This window comes from Pelobates fuscus, chromosome 5, assembly GCF_036172605.1.
Source record: "Pelobates fuscus isolate aPelFus1 chromosome 5, aPelFus1.pri, whole genome shotgun sequence".
Lineage (NCBI taxonomy): Eukaryota > Metazoa > Chordata > Amphibia > Anura > Pelobatidae > Pelobates > Pelobates fuscus.
The window spans coordinates 295,720,578-295,748,329 of record NC_086321.1 but is presented as its reverse complement, the minus strand read 5'-3'; the positions used below and the strand labels follow the sequence as shown (position 1 = coordinate 295,748,329).

The 27,752-nt window shown below is 40.9% G+C and overlaps 1 protein-coding gene across 1 annotated transcript; it reads left to right on the top strand.

The window, feature by feature from the left end:
- The first annotated feature begins 158 nt into the window (after window positions 1-158).
- On the top strand, window positions 159-27,469 carry MAP1S (microtubule associated protein 1S). Its single transcript, XM_063455464.1, has 7 exons — window positions 159-291; window positions 1,908-2,009; window positions 14,702-14,784; window positions 19,665-19,808; window positions 19,909-22,963; window positions 23,594-23,832; window positions 25,196-27,469. The coding sequence occupies exons 1-7, from the start codon at window positions 177-179 to the stop codon at window positions 25,349-25,351; spliced, it is 3,894 nt and encodes a 1,297-aa protein (XP_063311534.1). The 5' UTR covers window positions 159-176; the 3' UTR covers window positions 25,352-27,469.
- Window positions 27,470-27,752: the final 283 nt, after the last annotated feature.

Here is a 27,752-nt window from a genome sequence, read left to right as displayed (position 1 = left end):
CGTGTACATTGATTGACACCTTCCACACTTCTTCACACCGCCTGTCAGGCACAGGACCCTTTAAACCCCTAATGGGCGTGGCTGCCACTGTGGGCGTGTCCAGCCTCTGTCCGCATGTGAATGGCCGACGCTGACTTCATTCCCGTGCTACTTTGCGTGCCCATGTCACTGGGAAAATGGCGGCGACTCGGGCGGGTCCTGGGCATCCTCGGTGCTCCGCTTTGGTACTGTGTGGCGAGATCCGTCCGGGGCCCGAGCTTATCAATAGAGCCGTTAGCGAGCTGAAAAGAGGTAAGAGACTGGGATGATGTGTGGGGGGCTGGCTGAGTTTCGCAGTGCATGTACTTTGTATGTAACTGTATGTATGGGACTCAGGATGTACATACAGGCATTGCTACATCAATACCGTGTGCATACGGTGTATAATATACTCTATATGGCTGTCCGGGCTGAACACACAGATCAATGCTGCATTACCTGCTCTTTACAAAAAGTCTAGAGCTCCCCTGTAATAGACGTCTTGCAAAGATCTATAATACTGTACATAATTTGCAGTGATACTACTAACATTACTGCAATTTAGTGAATTCTTTGACTGGTGTGCAGATCTTTATGTATGTATGTATGTGTGTGTGTGTGTGTGTGTGTGTGTGTGTGTGTATATATATATATATATATATATATATATATATATATATATATATATATATTTCTCAACAATAAAGCTTATTTAATGCCAGGTCTTGAGAAACATTTATGCATATACTTGCCTTTTCTCATTTGCATAAATTAAAAGTTAGAGTGTACACAAATGTGCATATGTGCAATAATTCTTCACTACACAAGTATTGCTGGACCAAGATTCTATCACTGGGTAAGCAAAATACTTGGATCTGCTAAAAAAATAAATAAAAACATTTAAAGGGACACCCTAAGCATCTAAACCATTTTAGTTTTTGTTTGTTGATCGTCCACTAGAAGTATTTTCAGTTCTCTTCTGTTTAGGATTTATGCAGCCCTAGCCACACTTCCACTGACAGTGATTCACACAACCTTCCTTCATAAAAAGATGTCTAATTTTTTAAACTTCCCATATTACACAATGTGTTTAACCTAGAATTTCTCTTGTTTTATTTGCCATTTGAGCTTCCAGCAACATTATTTGTGTGTGATTCAATTAGCAGCAAGAGATAAGAACTTCTCAGGCAAACAAACTGTACTGTATGATCTACTTAAAAAGTCAACCTTTTTCGGGAGACACAGCCAGGAGAGGTGTGGCTAGGGCTGCATAAACAAAGTGATTAAGTAGCATTTTAAACACATTGTAGTGCTAATGGGGCCAGGACTCTTCTGGCACCTCCCAAATTAAGTATCCAAACCATACAAATGGTTTGATAATTTTGCAGGGATCATCTAGTCTTCTACTGTGAAATTTTTTAATTTATTTTTTTCAGCCAATGAGCTGTATGATTTGACTATGTACCCTGGTTGGGTGCTAATGCACTCCTGGCCTTAACCACTAAAACACAATATGGTTTATGGTACACGGAGTGTTCCTTTTAATCCCTAAGGTACAGTGAATTGATAACTTTTAATACAAATAACTTGTCACTGTACAGTCAGGGCTTGATTTGCAGCAAATGGATAAAATTGAAGAATATCTTTGTTTTGTAAACTTTGTTATTTTTCACAATGTAATGTATTATGCTTCCATCAAAATCTAATAAGAAATATATAAGCTCATCGAGCAGGGCCCTCAACCCCCTCTGTTCCTGTACGTCCAGTGGTCTGATCTCAATTATGTGTCTGTTAGTCCACCCATTGTACAGCGCTACGGAATTTGTTGGCATAATAATAATAATAATAATAATAATAATAATTTCTTTTATTTTTTTTGTTTCATGTAGGCTTTTGCACATGGGATATCGATCCTTCCTCTTGTAACTTGGATGATCAGCTAAAATTGTTTGTGTCCCGTCATTCTGCCACATTCTCCACAGAAGTTAAAGGTAAGGAGCTTGAAATTATAAAATATTTAAAAATAAATTTTCTCCTTGATATTCAGTTAGAGATCCACTATTTGTCATGTACCATGTGCTTAAATCACTTCTGCACAACACATTTTTTTGACTCTTGCTGATATCTCTAGGGGGGATACTTTGCACTTGGTCAGGTTGTCTGTAGTTTCCTTGGGCTTGACAAATGTAATATGCCTGATGTAGTGAGTGAGGACTGACTGATAACATAGCCCAGTGACTAATGCTAGTAGCCTAAGCATCCATACCCTCCTAGTTCACCTTAAGAGTAAATTACACGTCAATTAGGAAAAGGTTATATATCCTTTTGTGCCAATACTGATATTCAAAATGTAATGGTTAACTCCTTTAACTTTGTGTAGTTAATCATTCTATTAACATATGTCCTTATGGTCACAGGGATTAATTCCTATGCTCTCTGAATTCAAAGCTTCTTTTGTCACTGCTATTCCCAGCTGCTTCTCAGCTGAGAAGTCTGATAAGCTTGATGCCTGCCAATGGCCCTTCCTCTTGGCTTGTGGGCATGATAAAAATTCACACGGGAACTGTTGTCATATTTTAGGTATTAGACACTCATACTAGAGACCTGTCAACTTTTTCTGGAATCTCCTTGAGGCAATGCTGTTTTTTCTGAGTTATTTTTATCTCTAATCTTTGTATGCTGCTACAATTATTTATATGTGCCTGCTGTTCTAAGATTAATTTGCTTGGGAAGTGTTAGGGCATAGTCCCTTCTGGTCACATTTTTAAAGCCTTTTTTTCACAACACATTTCCTTCTTTAAGTCAGGGCTTAATAAATTAGTTTGGAATCCAGGAGCCAGCTAAAAAAAGTTAGGAGCCTTTTTAACTAAGTTTAAACTTCAATGAGAAACATGCAATTCTTAAAGGGACACTAGTCACCAGAACCACAACAGATTAATTTAGTTGTTCGGGTGTCTATAGCCTGTCCCTGTAGACTCTTCAATATAAACACTAACTTTTCAAAGGCAGTTTGCATTTCCTATGGGAAAGCATTGGCTTAGCTGAGATCATAAAGATTGATGATCTGAGTCATGGAGGCAGGACCAGCTACAGCAAAACCGATGAGGCATGGGGAATAGGTGAGTAAAATCACCTTTTTCATGTGATCGGAGGGGGCAGATACCTGAACATACACACTCACGAGGGAGCAGTGATCTTCCTGCAGCTCCTCTCAGCTTCCCTGCGCACTCTGTATTGATGCCCGGCCGGAGTTACATAATATTCCAGCCCCCATCACTAAACCGTGCAAGGAAGCAGAGAGAAGCTGCAGGAAGGTCACTATTCCCTCTCGTGCTGCCTCAGCCATCCGCCTTCAGTGCGGCCCTGGCTGGCTCCATTGTTCCGTTGAGCTAGGGCTAACAAACTCAGGCACCAGGGCAAAATTTATAGTCACCATGGTGACCTGGTGCCCTGCTTTAAGTCCTACTTTTATATCAGGACTTGATAAATATGCTTGGAATCTAGGAGCTTAAATTTCAGCTGCAAAAATACAATTCTTAAAGGAACACGAGTCACTAGAACCAGTACTTGTTCTGGTGTCTATAGCCTGTCCCTGCAGGCTTGTCAAAAGAAAAGACAGTGTTCACATTGCTGCCTAGTAACACCTCTAGCGACAGTAACGCCGGAGGCCACTAGAGGTGATTCCTAGCATGGAGGCGCTGAATGTTTCCCCATAGAGACTTATCTCTATGGGGTGATGCTGATTAGCGGTTGCGCAATAGCCTCCCAGTGCTTTCCTAAGGCAGAACTGCAATTTCCTAAGGGAAAGCTTAGGCCTTTTCTGAGATCAAGATTGATTGGCACGGCGTGGGGAAAAAAGGGAAGTAAAATTGCCTTTCCCAATGCGATCAGAGGAACACACACTCAAATTATAATTTTCTAAATACTTTTAGTTAAAGTTTAGCCAGCCTCCCTTCCTTTGGGAGAGCTGAAAAGGATCTATCAATTATACTTAACATCTATACATAACCGTCCCCAGGTATGGCCCTATTGCATCTTTTCTAGGGTGCAGAAATTGCTTGCTTTTCAGGCGGGTAAACAGGCTCTCATCAGGTGCTGGAGAGCTGCAGAAATCCCCACTGCAGCGACCGTTCTTGCTATTTTGATCCACAATTATGTATGGGAACAGATGGCACACTTTGCTGCAGAAACCATGCAAGGATAGGATAAGAGTTGAGTACTCTGGGAGGAATTTTGTGATGTATTGCGTAATCTGGGGATCAGCAGTAGGGGACGACCGGTTTAGTTTCTTCTTTTTCTTTACCTCTTTTTGTTTCTTTCTCCTCTTGCTGCTAGCTGTTCTGCTTCATTTTACATTCTCTCAGTGTTTTGTTCTTAGCTCGGCATGTTGTTTTGAGGAAATTGTAAAACAAACGCTTTTTTTTTATTTTTTTTGGTACTCTATTTGTTTATTGTTATCAGATTATGCTCTGACATACATCTTCCATGGGTAAATCGGTAAGGGTACCAAAGCATACACCTTTGAAGCCAGACAATGCGCTAGACCACCCTCCGGTAACATGGGGACATCCCCTTAGTTCGACCGAACTGGGACAGGGGGGACCCCCCGACCACTGTTTTCCTACACATTGATACACAGTTTCATGATCACCAGCCACAGTGAGGATATCCTCACACAACGTTGGAGGACTCAACATCCCAGTGAAACAACACCACCTAGGGAAATCAAAAACAAGGGAATTGATGTGATGTGCCTGCAAGAGACTCCCTTTATGAAAGGGACTCACTCAGCCATTCTGCAACAAGACTATCCGTTCCAATTCCACGCAACCTCCCCCAACAAAACTAGGGGTACCTCGATATTGATCAGCAAGAACGTGGCTTTTCTCCTACACTCCCAACTTATAGACTCAGATGGCAGGTACGCCATTATAGTGGGCACGCTTAACAATATGCACAATACTATAGCAAATATATACGCCCCGAACGCAAACAAAATTTTTTTTCTCCACAATCATATTAAAACTGCAATTGGTCCAAAAGGGCACCACAATTATATGTGGAGACTTTACTCATGTGTTTGACCCCGCACTAGACACAACTCTGGCCTCAGCCAGAGCCCTCATTGCTCCACTTAAAAAAAACAAGGTAAGGCAATGAGAGAGCTCATCCACGAATACCACTTATACGACGTGTGGAGGGCCACCCATGTGGGGGAAAGGGGGTATACCTTCTCCTCTGTACGTAATACCTACTCTCGTATTGATGGGTTTTCTTGTCTCTGGCCTGAGCATGAACCAAACAAACCAATGCGAGATAGGACCGATCACTTGGTTCGACTATGCCCCAGTTGAACTGATGCTTAAAGATCTATACGACCCTACCCACAGGCGCACGTGGCAACTAGTAAAGCAGCTGTCTCTCATGAGCACTGTGTTTAGAGACACGGAGGCAGAAATATTACAATATTTCAAAGATAATGACCGCACAAATGTTATCTGAAATACTCTATGGCAGGCCCACAAACCCGTGATACGGGGACTGTTAATACGACGAGCATCCTTCTATAAAAAAAAAAAAAAGATCCCAATCACAACTGTTAAAATATCAAACAGACTTGCATTGTGTAACCTAGACAAGGTAGGCTTCCACTTGAAAAAGCTTAAAGCACAGAACTACCCACAAGGTAATAAAGCAGGCAAATTGTTAGTCTAAAGATTTAGAACTCAACAGGCCGTCCAAAAAATAGCGTATATGTTGTCCCCCCACAGGGAACAAGATAGTAGTAGCACCCAAGGACATTAGCAACGCATTTGCAAAATACGAGTCACTCTATAACCTCCGGGACGACTCAAGCGTACTCCAACCACAAGAATCCAAAAAAGCCGCCTTCCTAGACAAGGTCCACTTGCCCAAACTCACCCACGCACAACAGGCATACCTCTCAGCCCTAATCACGGCGGTGGTGTTGAAGGCTATTGCCTCCCTGCCCGCAGAGAAGGCTCCGGGACCGGATGGCTTTGCTAATTGTTACTATAAGCACCTACAACAGGCCCTTACCCTGCACCCCACAAATACCTTCAACAAAGCAGTTTTAAGGCAACAACTACCCCTAGAAGTGCTGAAGGTGCATATAATCGCGCTACCCAAGCCAGGTTAACCACCCACTTATCCCCAAAATTTTCGCCCCTTATCGTTACTAAACACTGATACAAAACTTTTTGCGAAAATCTACCCCACCAGAATGGGGGAAATACTTCCACACATAATTAAAAATGACCAAGTTGTGTTTGTGAAGGGGCGCCAGGGAGGGGGACAACACAATAAAGGTTCTGGACATCATACACCACGTTCACAGGCACCATATAGTGTGACACTCTCACTAGATGCGGAGAAGGCCTTTGACCGTCTGAGCTGGAAGTTTCTGGAGGCAGTTCTCCACAAATATGGGATGCTGGACACCTTCTGCTCGGCGGTCAGGGACTTGTACTGCAAACCATCCGCACAAGTGGTGACGGCGGGCTTCACTTTGGAGCCCTTCAACTGATGGGACATGTCAGGGTTGCCCGTTATCCCCCCTGCTATATGTAATTGCTCTAGAGCCGCTCGCAGAACTTATCCGGCAACATAAGTCCATAAATGGAGTAGTTATTGGAGACAGGGAATTCCAACTAAATTTATTCACGGACAATGTCCTATTAACACTGACTCAACCCCAAGTCTCAATGCCGAACCTTATGGATATCATTAACGAATACGACCATAACTCTTACTACAAATTGAATGTCCCCAAATCCCAAACAATGGGCATACAAGTCCGAAGAGATCACTTGAAACACCTCAGTGAAACATTTTCATTTGACTGGAGGTGAGACCACATTACATTTCTGCTTCACCCTCCCACCTGCCCCTTCTGTTTAAATTAAACAAATCAAGTCATTCACTGACACGCTTCAGACATGGGAGGGCAAATATCTCTCATGGCTGGGTAGGCTAGCAGCGATCAAAATCAGTACCTACTACGCACAATCCCCATGAGACTGCCCGGATCCTACTTAGCCACAATCCAGAGGATGTTTGTTCGCTTTATATGGGCAAACCGCAAAGTACGGGTGGCTCAGATTCCTACAACGACCAATAAGAGACGGGGGACAGGGTCTACCCAACGTGTCAATATACCATAGAGCAGCGCTGCTGGCGGCTATAGCGGTGTCCAACTCAGTCGAGCAACCCCCCTAATGGTTATACATTGAATCGCAATGGGCATGCAAACAAGGGTTAAAACACGTATACCGGTTGTCGAACTCAATGCTAAAGTGTTCTCTGCATTGTAATGTGAATGTGTTCAGTAGCTCCTTCTTTCATATATGTCCACTTGTCACGGTTGAAAGTTTATCTTAAAAACCTGAATAAAAACGTGTTATTTGGGGGAGGCTCGTTGAAGAGGAGCTCTTGCAATGGGTTCACACATGAGATCTGCATATTTTGCAAGCGGTTTTAGATATGTGTAAAAGCTCATGCATGTTGTCATTGGAGTTGTATGTACTAAGCCTAAATCTTGAGCGGTAGCCTCAGCCAGGGGCAACGTAAATTGTCGAAGAGTGTCAGCTGACACTCTAAGCCATTTCATAGTTTCCCATTCACAAAATGGCTTAAGGGGGGGGGGGAGACTTGTGGTGGTGTGTGTGTTTTTTTTTTTTTTTTTTTAATTTTTTTTATTAGTATGTATGTATGTATATGGACAGTTTTTGAGCAGGTATGTCTGAACGAATCTATGCACCTTTGCTCGGAGATGAGAGATTGGGTACAGCTGTCCTAATAAAGAACCATGGGGGGAAAAAGATCTTGGAGAGGAGTAGCGGGTATAGAATGGCAGGAGATGTGGAAAGCTAACAATCTCTCGGATTACCGCCCTGAAGGTCTGCAGTGGGGATCCGTAGAGGCGTCGGCGGGTCACCGGCCGGAGCCATGATGCCACCATTTGGGCCGCTTGGAGGTAGGACATTCCCCTGTCACGTAGTGCCGTGTGGAAGCTCGAGCAGAGTAGGTCAAGGGCTTCCAGGGAGTGTGATTGGAGATGGGTGCCAGTGTTCCTTCTCTGTGGTTCTTGCTGAGCGGTCGTCGTGGATGAGCCCCTGCAGGCTCGTGCCTCTGCTGGTTGGGCAACTGGAGTCGTTTGCCTAGCAGGCTTGCAGGTGTCTTGTGGTGCTGCGCCATATGCTTCTGCCATTTTGGAGGCCCCACCGCCCGCCTTGCTTGGATTGGTCGCGGGTGTAGTCGGAGGGTGCTGGGCGTAGGGCTCCACTGTTGGCAGGGACCGGGATGTCCCCCACCGGTCCATAGGGGGGGGAGGGAGTGTTCCATGCTCGCAGGCGACTGTGTGCATCTTGCTGGAAGGTGGCCGCCTTTCTCTGCCGCCTCCCGTGGTAGGCCCCACGCTGCCTTTGCTGTGTCCGGTAGTCCCGGGTGTCGGGTTCGGTATCAGTCGATTCGGGACGGTCTTCCCCGACCGATGGGCCCCCTTGCAGGAGGTTAGTGGCATTTTTGCTCATTTTATATGCCGTTTTTGTGCCTGTTCTGCCGGAGCTCGTGGAGTGCACGTCTTCTCTGGTCGCTGGTTAGGCTCCGCCCCGATTTATGCTTAATTTTGTGGTGGTGTAGCCCCTCTCCCCGCAATGAAAACCTTTCAAACCTTCTTTTTTAATTAATTAAGGCAGGGCTTGACAAATTTGGTTTGAATCTAGTAGCCAGCAAAAAAAAGTTAGGAGCCAAGTTTCTCAATGTCAAACAATTCTTGAGACAAAATAGTCACCAGAACCACTACAGCTTAATGTAGTTGTTCTCGTGTCTATAACCTGTCTCTCCACATTTTTCAATGTAAACCCTGCCTTTTCAGAGAAAAGGCAGTATTTACATTATTGCCTAGTAACACTTCTAGTGAAAGTCACTCAGACTGCTTCTAGAGTGCATCCTGGGTCAGTGCTGCACAGTACGCAGCACCTACATTTAGAGTCCCCATGCTCTGCATGGAGGCGCTGATGTTACATAGTTACATAGCTGAAAAGAGACTTGCGTCCATCAAGTTCAGCCTTCCTCACACCTGTTTTTTGCTGTTGATCCAAAAGGCAAAAAAAAACAAAAAAAAAACAACCCAGTTTGAAGCACAATTTTGCAACAAGCTAGGACAAAAAATTCCTTCTTGACCCCAGAATGGCAGTCAGATTTATCCTTGAATCAAGCACATATTACCCTACATTGAAAGATTATATCCTTGAATATTCTGTCTTTGCAAGTATGCATCTAGTAGCTGTTTGAACATCTGTATGGACTCTGATAAAACCACTTCTTCAGGCAGAGAATTCCACATCCTGATTGTTCTTACAGTAAAAAAACCTTTCTTTTGCCTTAGACGAAATCTTCTTTCTTCCAGTCTAAACGCATGGCCTCGTGTCCTATGTAAAGTCCGGTTTGTGAATAGATTTCCACACAATGGTTTGTATTGGCCCCGAATATATTTGTATAATGTTATCATATCCCCTCTCAGGCGACGTTTTTCTAAACTAAATAGGTTTAAATTTGTTAACCTTTCTTCATAGCTGATATGTTCCATTCCTTTTATTAATTTTGTAGCCCGCCTCTGCACTTTTTCTAGTGCCATGATATCCTTCTTTAGAACAGGTGCCCAAAATTGCACAGCATATTCAATATGTGGTCTTACCAGTGATTTATAGAGAGGCAAAATGATATTCTCGTCCCGAGAATGAATGCCCTTTTTCATGCATGACAATACCTTACTGGCCTTGGCCACTGCTGATTGACATTGCACATTGTTGCATAGTTTGTTGTCTATAACAATTCCCATGTCCTTTTCGTGTGTTGTTATCCCTAATTCGCTTCCATTAAGGGTATACGTTGCTTGTGTATTCTTTACGCCGAAGTGCATAACTTTGCATTTCTCAACATTAAATTTCATCTGCCATTTGAGTGCCCAGTCCTCCAGTCTATCTAAATCCTTCTGCAGCAAAGTAATATCTTGCTCACATTGTATTATTTTACAAAGTTTTGTGTCATCTGCAAACACTGAAACATGACTTTCAATGCGGTCTTCAAGATCATTTATAAAAATGTTAAATAGAAGGGGTCCCAGAACAGACCCCTGAGGGACACCACTTGCCACCTCTGTCCAGCTTGAAAATTTACCATTAACGACAACTCTTTGTATTCTGTTTTTAAGCCAATGTTCTACCCAAGAACAAGCATTTTCATCGAGACCGATTTCCTTGAGTTTGAACACTAATCTTTTGTGTGGAACTGTATCAAATGCCTTGGCAAAATCCAAATAGATCACATCCACTGCAACACCCTGATCTATACTTCTACTTACTTCTTCGTAGAACGCAATTAGGTTAGTTTGACATGACCTGTGCTTCATAAAACCGTGCTGATTTTTGCTGATAACCATGTTCTTCTCAAGGAATTCTTGAATATAATCCCTTAATAACCTTTCAAATATTTTACCAGCCACAGAAGTTAAGCTCACATGTCTATAATTTCCAGGCAAGGATTTTGAACCCTTTTTGAATATAGGAACCACATCTGCCTTCCTCCAATCCTCCGGAACACTTCCTGAAAGAAAAGAATCTTGAAAGATTAAAAACAGAGGTTCACTTATTTCTACACTTAGTTCCTTAAGTACACGTGGATGGATACCGTCAGGCCCTGGAGCTTTGTTTATATTAACTTTCTTTAGTTGCTGCAGCACATTGTCTTGAGTTAACCAATTACAATTATTCTGCAAGTTTTTAGTAGCAATCATTTGCACATCTATTGCCATGGGTTCTTCTTTAATATATACGGAGGAGAAATAGTTATTTAGAATTCCTGCCTTTTCTTGGTCTTCATTAACTAACACCCCCGTTTCAGTTTTAAGTGTACCTATACTTTCATTTTTGGGCTTTTTGGAATTTATGTACTTAAAAAATGCTTTGGGGTTGGTTTTGCTCTCTTTAGCTATCATTTTTTCATTTTGAAGTTTAGCAAGTTTAATTGCCTTTTTGCACGCATTATTTGCTTTCTTATATCTTTTATAAGATGCATCTGATTTGTCTGATTTAAATGCCCTTTGCTTATTTTTAATCTCTTGTTTTACTTCTCTACTAAGCCACATTGGTTTTAATTTGTTTCTTTTATACTTATTTCCCAATGGTACATACTGAGAAATGTACCTTTCTAATATTTGTTGGAAGATGATCCATTTATCCTCCGTGTTCTGGTTATGCCAGTCAATATATTGTAAAGCTTCCCTTATCTTATTGAAATTGGCCTTTTTAAAATTATATGTTTTAGTATACCCCATGTGCTTTTGTTTTTTTGAGTTTATTTCAAAGGACACTATATTGTGATCACTATTTCCCAAGTGCTCACCTACTTGAATGTTGGTCAAAAGATCAACGTTGTTTGTTAAAACCATGTCCAGACAAGCGTCCATTCTAGTTGGTGCTTGTACAAGTTGTGACATGAAGTTGTCATTTAACAAGTTTAAAAACCTAATTCCCTTTGCTGAGCTACTAGTCCCTATGTCCCAATTTATGTCTGGGTAATTAAAATCTCCAATAATTAAAGTGTTACCAAGATTTGCAGCTTTCTCAATTTGCTCAAACAGCTGTTTTTCCTCGTCAATATTAACATTAGGTGGTTTATAACATATCCCAACCAATAGTTGGTTTCCCTTCTTTTCCCCCAAGCAGATATTTACCCATAAAGCTTCCACATTTTCCTCATCGCATTCAATTTGCTTAAGATTTGGCTTTAAATCATGGTTGACATACAAACATACCCCACCACCCTTCTTGTTTTTCCTATCCTTCCTAAATAATGTGTACCCATTTAAGTTAACTGCCCAGTCATGTGTCTCATCCCACCATGTTTCAGTTATGCCTATTATATCATATTGTTTAGTGTATGCTAATGCCTCTAGTTCCCCCATTTTGTTATTTAGGCTCCTTGCATTAGTAAGCATACATTTAATATCATGCGTCTCTTGTTTATTTTGTGAATTACCAACATTACATAGCTTCTCTGTTCTGAGCTTGCCCCTCCCCCCGTCTCCACCCTCCTTATACTGTTCTAAAGCCCATCTCCTTTCTGTCCTATCTCCATTTTGTAGATTGCTATGACCCTCCCCCCCTACTACTAGTTTAAAATCTCCTCCAACCTTCTAGCCATCCTATCCCCCAGCACTGCAGACCCCTTTCCGTTTAGGTGCAATCCATCACTACTATATAGGTTGTATATAGTCGGCCCAGTGCTCTAAAAACCCCAAACCCTCCTTCCTGCACCAAGACTTCAGCCACGCATTAACCTCTCTAATCTCCCGGTGCCTTTCCACTGTAGCACGTGGCACAGGTAATATCTCAGAGAATACCACCTTGGAGGTCCTTTTCTTGAGTTTGCTACCTAATTCCCTGAAATCATTCTTTAGTACCTTCCATCTTCCTCTTACTTTGTCATTGGTACCAACATGGACCATGACCGCTGGGTCATCCCCAGCCCCTCCCAATAATCCATCCACTCTGTCAGCAACATGCCGGACCCGAGCACCCGGGAGACAGCAAACTGTTCGGTTGAGCCGATCAGAGTGGCAGATTGCCCTATCTGCTCTCCTAATGATAGAGTCCCCTACCACCACAACCTGTCTTGCCTTCCTTACATTTTGATCCCCACCCGTACTAGAGGGGCTGTCACCTCGGCTGTTAGAAGTAACCGCTTCCTCTAATACAGCTACTCCTGAGCTGATGCTCCCAACATCTTCCCTCAAACGGGCAAATCTGCTAGGTTGCACCAAATCAGGACTAGCTAGCCCTTTCCTCTTCCCTCCCCCCCTGCTTCCTCGCCCCACTGTCACCCAGCTACATGCCTGTTCCCCATCTGTCATATCTCCTCCCTCTCCACTACCTGTCCCCACTAAACTCTGCTCATTCAGCAGCAAACTCCTCTCAAGATTGTCGATCTCCCTCAAAGTTGCGATTTTCTTCTCGAGATCTCCAATCTGAGCTTCCAGAGAAGCCACTCGCACACAACCATCAGAGGTATGGACCATGGACGGGTACATCCAGGCATCCATACATGCAACAAGATGCGCATTGAGTTAAACTAACAATCTTGCTAACACTCATTTCCCCAGATACAGATAAAAAAAATAAATAAGTAAAAAAAAAAAAAAATAAATAAATTATATAGATAGAGAGATAGATAGATAGAGAGATATATAATTTTTTTTTTAAAAATTACCTTGATAGTTTAAACCCCTAGTTAGTTCAACTCCTGGTTTTCTAACTCCTACTTGAAAGAGTCCACTTAATAGAGTCTGCTTCCAAATAATGTGAGCAAGCTCAGTGAGTTAGGGGTGTGCCTTTATAGGGATACAAATCCCACACAGGTGCAATTAATGAACACTCCCCCCAATCAATCAAGCAGCAGCAGCACAAAAGAGGGGGAAAAAACAGAACACCAGAATGTTCACCATAGAGATGCATTCATTCAGTTCATCTATACGAAGAGATGCAGATAGGTGCAGCATGGTGTTTTGCCGCACATGCGCAATAGCATTCCAATGCTTTCTTATGGGAAAGTCTTGGATAGGCTGAGGTCATCAAGATTGATCGCGGTCATGGAGGCAGGACCTGCACAGCGTGGGGGGGGAAAAGGGGAGTAAACCGGGCTCCCGAACAGCCTGGAAGTGCAGCAGTGTTCGTATCGTCGAGTAGCCGTTTTCAGTTCCAGGCGCTCGACGACCAAACACCGCTGAAGAATAGACGATCCAAGATGGCCGACCGCCGCATGGTCGGTAGCCTCTAATTAACAAGCGCCACATGACTCTAAGTCGTTTGACGAACAGCCCAGATAGCCGCTGTTCGTCGAACGAAGTACTTGTATGCTGGTAGCTTACGGCTGCCAGCATGCGAATCACCATAGCACAATACACACACAGCAAAATATACATAGCACACAGTACAGCCTACAGACAACCTTTCTATATTATAGTCCAGAAGTGGCTAGGTTTGCCACAGAAGGTAAGTCACAGCTTGCTGCTGGGCCCTCCCACTGCTCAGCCGATACCACTGGACCACCAGGGATTAAAGGGACAATCCAGGCACCCAGACCACTTCTGCCTGTTGGAGTGGTCTGGGTGCCAACTCCCACTACCCTTAACTCTGCAACTGTAATTATTGCAGTTTTTATAAACTGCAATAATTACCTTGCAGGGTTAACTCCTCCTCTAGTGGCTGTCTACTAGAGTGCACTTCCTGATTCATAGCACAGGTTTTTCTGTGCTATAGCGTCGCTGGACGTCCTCATTATAGGCACGCGCGCGCTCATTATAGGCATGCGCGCGCGCTCATTATATACACATACTATAAGTAAAAAATATTCAAAAACATTTAACCTACTTATGCCTAAATTAATGTAATTTTATGGGGATCTATTTTTAAATTTACCAGTAGCTGCTGCATTTCCCACCCTAGGCTTATAATAGAGTCAATACGTTTTCCCAGCTTTTTGTGGTAAAATTAGGTACCTTGGCTTATATTTGGGTCGGCTTATACTCAAGTTAATATTAATACCGTATATACTCATCTCAATGTTTACTGTGGAATTTTATACTGCATTACCTTTGTTACAGGACAACGAAGCTTGCATCATACTGGAGACACCTTAGAGACTCTTGTTTTAATTAACCCGGATAAGAAGTCGGCGTCCAATGAGGTATATTTCATTTTTTGGGGGGGTGTTTCAATAGGAACTACAAAAACTAGATTTAAAAAAAAATGCTTCCCTATAGGATTGGCTGAGACTTTCAAGGAGGCAGATCGCGGCAGAGTCATCACAAGTCAAACACAGCCCTGGCCAATCAGCATCTCCTCATAGAGGTGAATTGAATCAGTGCATCTCTGATTAATGTTCAGTGTCTCCATGCAGAGGGTGGAGACTCTAAATGGCAGTGCTGCTAACTCTGCAGCACTGCTCAAGGAAGCGGCTTTAGTAACCATCTGAGGAGTGGGCAGTGGTGTTATCACTAAGCTGTTCTGTGAACATTGCATTTTCTCTGAAAAGAGTGTTGACCGCAAAAAGCCTGAAGAGAATGTTTCTACTCACCAGAACAAATACATAAGCTATAGTTGTTCCGGTGACTGTGTCTTTTTAACCCCTTAAGGACCAAACTTCTGGAATAAATGGGCATCATGACATGTCACACATGTCATGTGTCCTTAAGGGGTTAATAAGTATGGATACAAGAAGCAAGGTGCTCGCTATATACTTCAATAAACAAGCAGCAGACAAACTTAACAAGGATTCCCCAAAACCTTGTGAACAAATAAGAATAAAAACTGAAAAAAACAAAAAAAATAAATTTTCTGTGAAATCATATAGTACAGGTACATATACATACATATGTTGATAGAATCCTTTGTTTGGATTTACACAGTAATTGAGTATCTCAAAGAAACAGACAAATAAAAATGATGGTGCAATATGTCAAGAGGGGAGTGAGATGTAATATCACGCCAAAAGCACACTCACTTTCTAGAGCTTCAAAGAGCTCTGCTGTATTAAGCGTTGACGGTACAATCCCTGTCTCAGGATATATTGTCGGCAGAAGTGGTGGTAAATCTTTCCAATATGTCACATGTATAAAAAGATAAACAGGAGAATATTCAATGGTGCAGCCAGTAAAGGGCAGACTGTGGGAAAAAAAGGTATAAATAACCTACTAGATAAAGCATGGACCTGCTCTGGTGTTGTAATGCCTTGGTGATATAACCCCCACCTGGGATATATGTAGATAGGAAGCCAAGAAGAGAAATAGAGTATAATCCAAAGAAAATCCCAAATAAATTACATTTAACCCCTTAAGACCGCAGGACGTACTATGCCGTCCTTATTTGGGCGGCTCTAAACGCAGCAGGACGGCATAGTACGTCCTGGGCGGTCTTACCCCCCACGTGGCCGACGGCACATGGCCGCCGCAGATCGCGGTCGGGGGGCATGCCTGGCCCCCCAGGCAGCCCCCCTGTGCCTGGGGACCGCGGTCTGCAGCTTCCGATCGCAGTGACAGGCTGTCACTGCGATCGGTATTTACCATGTGTCAGCCGATTTTAAAATCGGCTGACACATGGAGCCGCGGCATTTTCACTGTGCAGATCGCGGTCGGGGGACATGCCTGGCCCCCCAGGCAGTCCCCCTGCGGTCAGTGACCGCGATCTGCAGAGTATGATCGCAGTGAGAAGCTGTCTCTGATCTGAATGCAGAGACAGCCTCTCCCTGCGATCTGATCGCAGTGACAGCCTGTCACTGCGATCAGAGTTACTATGTGTCAGCCTATTGGCTGACCCATAGTAACTCCAGGCAGGATCCCCCTGCAGATCACGGTGGGGGGCATGCCTGGCCACCCAGGCACTCCCCCTGTGGCCAATTACCGTGATCTGCAGGAGGTGATCACAGTGACAGGCAGTCACTGTGATCACTGATCCTGTGTGTCAGCCAGTGATGTAAAATCACTGGCTGACACTGTCTCTGCCCCTCTCCTGTAATAAAAATAAAATATTAGTTAAAAAAATAAATAAATTACAGTTACACATCAAATATACTTAGATCATTTATTTATATATATATATATATATATATATATATATATATATATATATATATATACACACACACACACTAAGTGTATTTTTATATTTATATATATATTAATATCAAAATACACGTAGGAGGATATTGATTAAATATATACATAATTATATATATATATATATATATATATATATATATATATATATATTATAATAAAAATATAAATACGTTAAAAAAAAATTAAAAAATAATTAAAAATATATGTGTGAAATTTCGTTCTAACTGTATTTTGATATTTATATATATATATATATATATAGATATCAAAATACACGTAGAACGAAATTATATGTATATACCTAAGTATATACGTATACATCACTATATGTATACCTATATATAAATAAAAATAATTGTAAAAAAATTATATACATATATATATATATATATCCACATATCCACACACGTGGATATATAATAATTTTACATATATATATATTTATGTAATAATTTTACATAATTAGGTATCCTAATTAATTACAATTAGCGGGACCTGCCTAACAACCCATGACGAAAGTATAGGGAATTTAATTTGCTAGCACTATATTTAACCCTATAACTTTCCAAGACACTATAAAACCTGTACATGGGGGGTACTGTTTTACTCGGGAGACATCGCTGAACACAAATATTTGTGTTTCAAACCCGTAAAATGTATTACAACAATGATATCGTCAGGGAAAGTGAAATTTATTGCATTTTTCGCACACAAACGGCACTTACACTGACAATATTTTTGCTGTAATACTTTTTACTGTTTTGAAACACAAATATTTGTGTTCAGCAAAGTCTCCTGAGTATAACATTACCCCTCATGTACAGGTTTTAGGGTGTTTTCAAAAGTTACAGAGTCAAACATAAGGCTTGCGTTTCAGTTTTTTCACAATGAAATTCGCCAGATTGGTTACGTTGGCTTTGAGACCGTTTAGTAGCCCAGAAATAAGAATTACCTCCATAATGGCATACCATTTGCAAAAGTAGACAACCCAAGGTATTGGAAATGGGGTATGTTCAGTCTTTTTTAGTAGCCACTTAGTCACAAACACTGGCCAAAATTGGCTTTCAAATTCGTTTTTTGCATTTTTCACACACAAACAAATATGAACGCTAACTTTGGCTAGTGTTTGTGACCAAGTGGCTACTAAAAAAGACTGGACATACCCCATTTGCAATACCTTGGGTTGTCTACTTTTGCAAATGATATGCCATCATGGGGGTAATTCTCATTCCTGGGCTACCATACAGTCTCAAAGGCAACGTAACCAAACTGGCAAATTTCAATGTGAAAAAACTGAAAAGTGTAACATGCTTTATTTGACCCTGTAACTTCCCAAAACACCATAAAACCTGTACATAGGGGGTACTGTTTTACACGTGAGACATCGCTGAATACAAATATGTGTATTTTATTGCAGTAAAAGCAAACAGTATTATGACATTCACAGTTAGAATGTCACATAGAACTAAGAAAATTTTAAAAAATCTTATTTTCTCTCATTTTTTTTTTTTATATTGTATTCATATTAAGTTATGTTCCATACCTAAATATTTGATGTTAAATGAAAGCCCTGTGTCCCCTGAATAAAATGATCTATAATAAGTGTGGGTGCATTTAATATGAAAGAGGTGAATTACGGTTGGACAGACATATAGCGCAAATGCCAGGTTTTGTTTACGTTTTTTTTGGATCACAACTTGTACATTTGGCTGCGGTCTTAAGGGGTTAAAAGGATTAACTTTATTTAATATAAACAAATAAATGGAAGTATATACTTATAAAGCAATCCACATAGGTGCTAGATACACACTTAACACGTTTTACCTTGGTGTTTCATCAGAAGTTATTGCCCCAGGGAATCCTTCAGATGGCCACTGGAGGGGCTTCCTGGCTCAGGGCTGGACAGTAGGCATCCCTGCCGTTCAGCTTCCCCCACGCTCTTCATGGAGATGCTGAATTTTCCTCATAGAGATGCATTGATTTAATGCATCTCTATGAGGAGGTCCTGATTGGCCAAAACATTTGGCCCCGCCCTGTGCTGATTTTAGCCAATCCAATGCTTTCCCTATTAGAAAGCATTGGATTAGCTAAAAATCTTCCATTTAATTGCCACAAAGGGGGTGGAGCCAACACCGCAGACCCGTGCGGCGCTGGAAATTGAGTTTTAAACTTTTATAGGGGGACAGAAGGGGCCAGGGGCGGCAAGCCACCTAATTGGTGGGTTTAGTGCTATAGGGTCAGGAATACATATTTGTGTACAAAAAATAGGGGATGATACTTTCACTGAAGTTAGAAAGCCTTTAGCATAAATTCCTTTTTTCAGCATAAATGCCTTTTCAGAATCAATTCTTCCATCTATATTTAATGTCTCATGAATCAGCTGAGATGTATGTGCTCAGGAGAAAAGATGCAATAAAGTTGTAGTGCACATTCAAAAGTATAATAAAAATAAATTTAATAACTTGCATCACAGTATAAAACAATGGGTGTAATCTCTCCGTTGCCAGCGACATTGTTTTATACTGTGATGTAAGTTATTACATTTATTTTTATTATACTTTTGAATGTGCACTACAACTTTATTGCATCTTTTCTCCTGAGCACATACATCTCAGCTGATTCATGAGACATTGAATATAGATGGAAGAATTGATTCTGAAAAGGCATTTATGCTGAAAAAAGGAATTTATCCTAAAGGCTTTCTAACTTCAGTGAAAGTATCATCCCCTATTTTTTCTAAATATTTCATTGAAGACAAGAGGAAGTCTTCGGGGGAAGCTCTACCCTGTTCAGGGAGGTTCTTTTCTGCTTACATTTCACTAAGCACTTATTGCACTGTGGTTTGTGTACACACAAATTGTCTTTTCATACATATGTGTTCCTGAACCTATAGAGATCCATTTTTTTTTTTTTTTTTTTTTTTTAAACAAATTATTTTTTATTTTTTTAGATTCGGAATCTGGTCTGTCATCAGTCTCAACAGAAGCTGCTAGTTTTCACTGGCCCTTTCTTAGAGGAAACTGGGGAGGTGCTTCTACAAGGAGGTGGAGGGTTCTCCATTAAAGATTTTATCCAGATCTTTACTGACAAAGAGGTGAGCCCACTTTCCGTGTCCCACCTATATACAATATATGTCACAAACGTGGTGATGGTTGTAATTAAAAAAAAATACATAACATTTTTTTTTTTTGTAGATTGGAGAAACACTGAGTTTGTCGGACCCCTCTGCACGTGTCATATTGACTGTTGTTTGCCCCTTGGATTGGGATATTTCCCAACTGGATAAATGTAGCCTCCAAGATTTCATAGAGTTAAGATTTAATATGGACCAGGCCTTTGCAGAGACAGAAGGATTGCAAGAATTAGCAGAGTATCTTTCAGAATCACTTGAGGCACCTTCTCCCTTTGAGCTGCTTGAGCCACCCTCAACTGTGGGCTTTTTAAAATTGTTTAAACCATGCTGCTATGTCTTTCCTGGAGGCAGAGGTGACTCTGCTTTTTTCTCTGTAAATGGGTTTAATATGCTGGTAAATGGAGGTTCAGATGCTAGGTCTCCATTCTGGAAGCTGGTACGACATTTAGATAGAGTAGATTCAATCCTTCTTACTCACCTGGGCATTGACAGCTTACCTGGGATAAACAGTTTACTTCAAAGGAAGATTGCAGAGGTGGAAGAGGACCCTTCCCAAGCTCCACCACCAAGTGAAGAGTGGCTAAAGAACTTAGTGTCTCCAGAGATAGGTGTAGTATTTCTTAACACTGTAGATGTGCAGATAGCCCCAGAAAAAGAACTGAACATGGTTAGGGTCAGAGAGGAGGCTATACTTACTCTGAATTATTTGGAGAAGCTGAATATTCAGCCAGAACCATTGTACAGATTTAATGTACCAAGGGTGGAACCAACTATCCTGTTTCAAAAGATGGGTGTGGGAAGACTAGAAATGTACATATTGAACCCAGTTAAAGGCAGCAAAGAGTTTGAATCCCTTTCCAAGCAATGGACTGAAAGTGACAAGCACAAGGTCTCCAACTTGCCAATTTCCTGCCTAACCTCTGTTTGTGCCTTATTGGTCTGGCATCCCGCTTCCCCCACTGAGAAGATTGTGAGGGTATTGTTCCCAGGTTGTACTCCTCAAAATAAAATTTTGGAAGGCTTGGAGAAACTAAAACACTTGGATTTTTTGAAGGATCCAGTCACAACTCGTAAGGATCTGGAATTGATTGAAAGTAGTAATAGAAGTGGAGCAATACCTAGACGGACAGACAGCAAGGAGAGCATAAGATCTGGGTCTGGCCGGCTTAGTGTTGAACACAAGGTTATAAGCAAAGAGAAACCAATTAAATTTGAAAGGAAAGAGGCCAAATCTGAAGGGAAAGACCAAAGCAAAACAGTACCTACCAAAGATACTGGAACTGAGGGAGCAAAGCTGAAAGAGGCCAAGGTCAAAATGGAAGTATCAGCTGATAAACCTAAGCAAGATTCAAGGTTGAAGGCCACTAAAGATAAAGTGTTTGTTAGGAAAGAACAGGAAAAGAAACCAATAAAAAGAGATGAAGGTCAAACTGATAAGAAGGAAGTAACAAAACAAGATGGCAAGAAGGATATGCGACCCAGTATTGATGGTAGAGTGGAGAATCCACGAAGAGATCTTAAAGATGATCATCGGAAAGACTTCAAGGGAGATGAAGGCAAAAACGTAAAAACTGCCACTAAAGACGTTAGGAAAAGTATTAAAACACCTACAGACACCCGTAGATCTCTCTCTAAGGTTAGTTCTGTAAAAAAGGATACGTCTGGCAAAGTAGTTGGAAAAGGAAAGCCTACACAGAAGCCAGTCAGTGGGGAGCTGACTAAGCACTCTGCAGAGAAAGTTGTGATTGATGGTACCATTCAAAATTCAGGCAACACTGCTCATGGGACACAGGAGCCTAGTGAAGATTGTGAAAAAGGTGCCTGCGATGAGCCTTCAAAACTAACAAATGTGCATTTAGCTGCTTTTGCAGATAATGGTTTGTGTCCAGAGGAGCCGGAAAGTCCCAGTGGATTTCGTTACTTGGAGACCAGTCCTCTTAAGGGGCTGGCTCCAGTGTCACCACTGGCTAATACTCCTAGAAGTGAACAGAGTGTAAATTTTGATCTGACACCCACCACCTTAGAAGTGCAAGACAAAGTGAGAGATGAACTGGCTGATCTCTGTGGTAGTTCAGATGAAAGGACTCTAGAGATGGCTTCTCCAGCAAGTTCAGACCATTGCTCTCCAGCACTGCTGGGTCAGAATTGTTGCCAATCTATTCCCTCTACAGATGGAAGGAGTATGAACTCGTCCTCTTGGCGAGCTCCACCCAAATCATCTCAAGAAAATTCAAATTCCTCACAGGGAAGACACACCAGTTGTTTATCTTTAAGTCCATTCCGTGAAGACCTCCCTGATGTTTCTCCAACAATAACAACCCCATCTCTTCCTGCTGAGGTGGGCTCTCCACACTCAACAGAGGTTGATGAATCCCTGTCTATCTCTTCCTTTGAGCAGACCCTTCCTCCAGTTAGTGAGTCACCTAGAGATGTATCTCCAGAATTGCACACTCCAAACAAAGGAACTTTATCTTTGCCAGTGTGCTCCCCTCAACATGTAGAGCATGAAAGACCGTCTGAGAGATCTGCATCTCCCCATGATGTTGATCTATGCTTGGTATCCCCCTGTGAATTTGAGCACCCTAAATCTGATGCTGTGCCAAGTCCCAGGGATAGCGATAGTGACCTTTCTCAGGAGCTAGCAAAACCACTGTGCTCTACAGACAAAAACTTGCCTAATGGATTAGAAACACCCCCTACTTCAGTCAGTGAATCACTGCCAACCATTTCTGACTCTGGCCCAGATGAATGTCCTTCTATTGCTGTTGATGCAGAGTCTGAGTCTGATGTAGACAATTCTTCCAGACCTTTAGATCCCATTCCTGCCCCTCTGCGTGATCCCCAACCCATGCCACCGCAGCCAAGCACATGCATGGTTGACCCAGAAGCCATGCATACTAACCATGGGGAGAAGAAGCCATCACCCCGTCCTCCCTCTGCCTCCAACCCTAAGAATGACCGTTTAAAGACACCTGGAATTAAGACCAGGGTTGGTTCAGATAGAGCAGAAAAGGCTCTCCCCAACCCACGCCCAGGAGTGGATGCCAAACAAGTTATAGGCAGGCGCAGCATTGGAAATGTCGCTAAAGCTGCCCCTGGAGTAAGCAGAACTTCAGGTAGGCAACCTTTTAATGTAATATCAAGCCTGTTGTATGCTTTATATCTGTTGGGTGTAAAATCTGTTCGTTCAAATGTCTATATATATATATATATATATTAAATAAACAATACACAAGATCCAGCGCACTCTCCTATCTACTAAACAGCAACTTCAATGTTGACAGATTTTATTAGTTTTTAAAAGGTTTTGTTTAAAAACACCTTATCTAGGCAAAAAAATAATGGGGATTTAGTTGCAATGTATGATCATATAATGTAACTAAATCACCATAATTTTTTTGCCTAGATAAGGTGTTTTTAAACAAAACCTTTTAAAAACTAATAAAATCTGTCAACATTGAAGTTGCTGTTTAGTAGATAGGAGAGTGCGCTGGATCTTGTGTATTGTTTATTGTATAATATGGCCCCCAGCAGCACCCCATTTAAGCATGTTCAGGTGAGTGCAACCACCCCCCATGTTCTATATATCTATATCTATATATCTATCTATCTATAATTATTTTTTACTTCCAACCTGTATGAATTTATTCTGGTGTGGGGGGGGGGGGGGGGGGGGGTGGTGGTGTGTGTGTGTGTGTGTGTTACATACACACGAACCTACCTAATCTATGTCTCTTATCTCTTAGTCACTCCTATGAAACCACCCCAATCCAGCTCTCCCTCCCCTCCACCTCTACCAGTTTATGTTGATCTTGCTTATTTGCCTGGTGGATATGGGGCATTTACAATAGAGGAAGAATTTTTTAAGCGTGTACGCTCTTCTTGCTACATCATCAGTGGGGATGACCCTGCAAAGGAAAAAGTCACTCGCCAGATTTTGGACTCTCTACTTGCTGGAAAAAAAAACTGGCCACAAGACATGCAGGTCTGTCTTCCTAATTTATTTATTTTCTTTACATTTTCTCTAAGAAATCCGTTTAGAGGTGAATCTGTCAAAGCTTACACGGTTGTTTTCAGGTAGGCAGACAGCACTTTCTTATCACAGCACGAAATAAGAATCTAGCCAAGGAAATGTTTAAGCATATAATTAACAACAATGTTGCTTGCATTCTGTTAAGAGACCATTTTATAAGCATTAGTGTGCCAGTATTATAAATAAAATTACTTGGTGTTTCTTCAACGCTGATGGAAAGTTCAAACAAACTTATGGCACACCTATAACTTTTAGTGGAGAGCTATATAAATACAACCTGTGAAGGGTTTCACTTAACCCGCAAATACGAAGTATATATGAAATGGTATACGACAATGTAGTGCAGATGGTACTGAAAAACACAACTAGTTATTGGTAAGTCACATGTAACGGAGCCTATAAATCATATATTGATCTCACGGAGCAATTAATTGTAGGCTCTGTTACATGTGAGTGATCAGTCTTTTCCAATAACTAGTTATAATTAATCATATCAAAGTGTTCAAAGAAAATCATGTAAATATTCACACACCTTTCAAATGATTTTATATATTTTATAATCCACAATGATGAACGCAAAATGCGTATACATCAGGTTTAGAAGGGGTTAATGAATATGAAATGCATCACATTACTATCCCACAAATAAGGTGCACTGTATTATTGCGTGTTACATTATTTGACATAGACCGCTCTAAGATATCTGCACCACTTGCAGGCCAGGTTGACAGTCTTGCTTAAATCTTCGTGTTATATGAAAAGGAAAACATTTTTACAGATTGGTGATTTAGAACCTACGCAAAAGGTTAAGGACTAAATGGGTAGTCTCTCTTTTCTCTTCTCTCTTCCCTCCAACTTGTGATGCTAAGATTCATTGGCCGGGTCTTTGCTTTGATGGGCGAATATGTAACATTTCCCTAAACACGACTTCTATGGCAGGATGCTCAAAAGATAGATCCCCAAATGTTATAGAACTACAACTTCCATGATACTTTGCCATTCTAAAGAATGACAAAGCATATTGGTAGTCTTAGTTCTGCAACTTCTGAGAATATACCATTTAGACATCCCTGTTCTATGATTCAAACCTATACTAATCTGACCGTTGAGGAACGCTCACTCGAGCCCACCGTTTTCTTCTTGCCTGTGAACGGCATAAAGCTAGTAGGAACCAAGGGAGTTTCTTGTTTTTTAATTGCATGGCAAACTTAATAAAATAAAAAAATTGATGAATAAAATGTATTAAAACATTTCATGCAAGTGAACCATTATACCAAGTCATCCTTATAATATTGAATTATGTTTTGATTTCTAGGTGACCCTCATTCCAACGTTTGAATCCACAGCAGTCCATGAGTGGTATCAGGAGACGCATGTACTTCAGCAATCATTGGGAGTTAGAGTTTGCGGCAGTACCAACAGTGTTTCCATGCAGGGAGAGACTTTCCCTGCCTGCAAATGGGAATTTTAATCTTCATTCCTACTAACCTCTTAATTTCATGTTTTGGTCTGCAATATTTTGTTTCCATACTGAAGTCATATTGGGTCAGCTAGGCTTTGAAGACACTCCTTGTGCCATCTCCCTTCCACCTGCTTGGTAATTGCCAGCAGTCACATTGTGTTTGGGAAGGCACATTGCTAATCTGTCTGCACTCGGTGCTGTTAAGCAAAGCAAAAGACAAATATATATATATAAAAAAAAATTCTTTACCATTACTATTTGCACCTTCACTTGAGAATGTCCTGTTCCATTTCATGACATGGACTTGTTGCTATCTTCCATTTTCTCAGTTGGCCCTCCAGCCCTCTGATAGAAGATACTTGCACGCAAGGTTTACATGTGATGCTCCACCTATGGCCCTATAGCCCTTTCCCACTTGTGTTGTGTGCGGGTGTTTATTTTTTTGTATTTTTCCACACCTTTTTGGTCAGACGCTAAAATTTACTTTAAAAAGAAGTGTGAATAGCAGCCCATCCACTTCAATGAACTATTCAGTCGTGACATTGTGAATTTAAATATTAGTAGGTTTCAATGTAAACAAGAAAATTCCTAAAGTAAATTAGCAAAATGTGAATTTTTTTTTTTTTTTTTTTTGCACCATTAACTCACATTATTCTGCACTCACTGCTTGACATTACATGGTCTATTGCAGTGGTTTGGAACAGAAATGTTACGTTTTGGGGTTATTGTTGATGGTAGACTTGTTCTACTACTGCGTAAAACTGGGTAATGCACAAAGTGTTCAACTTTAACCGTTATGGAGGTTACATGCCCTTTCTGAGCTGCTTTCACCCTTCTAAAGGGTGGTGTAGATCTTTGACAATTTGTATACATGCATGGTGTTGTGTTTTTTTTTTAAATTTATTTATTTTTTTGAAAAAAATTGCAACTATAGGGGAGGTTTATAAATCTGTCTCAGTAAGTGGTACTAGCCATTAAACCAATGGAATCAACAGAAACCACTTGACTTTTGTTTTCATGGTTGTTGCTCACCATTCAGAACTCTGCTTGCTGTTCTATGAGTGACCGTTTTATAGATTTCCCCCCACTGTTTTCTTGTAAACTGTTTAACACATACTATTTTTAAGGAGGAGACGCACAGTAGTAAATGTGTTTTTCACAAAGTACATGACCAGCATGGATAATTTGACACTTTAATATGAGGAAATTTGTAAGCACATTTTTTTTTTCATAACCCAAGCTTTGTACAGCAGTTAATTAATCCATAGTCCCATCCTCTGATATCAATACATCAATATTTTAAATTTATCTGTAAAGCGCATTAAGTATACACATGCAATTTTCATAGAAATAATCTGAGAGCCCCTTACTCTATACACACTCCTCCCGCACCTCCCCCAAAAATAATATAAATCAGGTTTATTTATTTAATTTTTTTGTTCATTTTAACACTCCTCTTCTTGACAGAAATGCAGTAGAAAAAGGTACTAAACAGGCGTAGGTTCATGCCAGTTTAGCATTGATATGACCACAGTGTCATGTTTAAACACTACAACGTTTGCATCTTGTCCTTGTGTACTTAAGCTATATCTCTCTATAAATCTGTTTTTACGTTTTGACGGTATATGAAGGATTATTACACCTCACCCTCTCCATATTGGAAAGAACTTGGCTAGTGGCACTTTTTAGCATGGAGTGTATGTTAAAACTTCTTGACTCCTAAGGAACAAGGGGTGCATAACCTTTTTAGTGCCACAGAGGACTAGGTGTTAGTTATTTTCTAGTAGAACATAGTTGATCAGATCAACCATGGCTGCTATTATTCTCCCCTCAAAGGCTGTAATCTTGCCAGAGATTCAAGAATTTAATTAATGGGCAGCGTGCACAGCAGTACCGCTAAACAACTTGTTTGGTCACAGGACTAGAGTTTAACAGACTCCATATGGATCATAGAATCTCTCTCTCCAAGCTGTTTTCAAATTGGATCCATATTGTGAATTCACGTAGCTTGCAGTAGATGAGCAAATAAACAAAATATGATGTAAACATAAAAATGTTGTCTTTTTTTCAAATGGGTTAATAGATTCGTAAATTGTGGAGGTGGATGCATTTTTAAATAACTCTTAATGGACGAGGTGAATGGTATATTGACTGAAGAGAGGATAGGCTGGTATGATACTGGGTAAATGAGTGACTGAAATGTAACTTTAAGCAACCTTTGAAATGACCGTTTAAAGTGTGTCCCTGAGGATTCCTATTCTATGCTTATAGACTATATCTGACAGTTTTTTTTTTTTTATTTAGTTTTTTTTTATTTAATGTAATTGAATTATTTGTTTCTGTGGTAGGAGCTGCAGTGGTAGCATCAGCATTAGTTTGTTGCAAAGTATAGAAAACAAATCAATTGCTT

Bases quoted from the DNA above. Each gene is read 5' to 3' on its own strand.
- MAP1S (XM_063455464.1), top strand. From the start codon at position 177: ATGGCGGCGACTCGGGCGGGTCCTGGGCATCCTCGGTGCTCCGCTTTG. The intron at 292-1,907 runs GTAAGAGACTGG...TGTTTCATGTAG, and splicing joins CGTTAGCGAGCTGAAAAGAG to GCTTTTGCACATGGGATATC. The intron at 22,964-23,593 runs GTAGGCAACCTT...CTTATCTCTTAG, and splicing joins TGGAGTAAGCAGAACTTCAG to TCACTCCTATGAAACCACCC.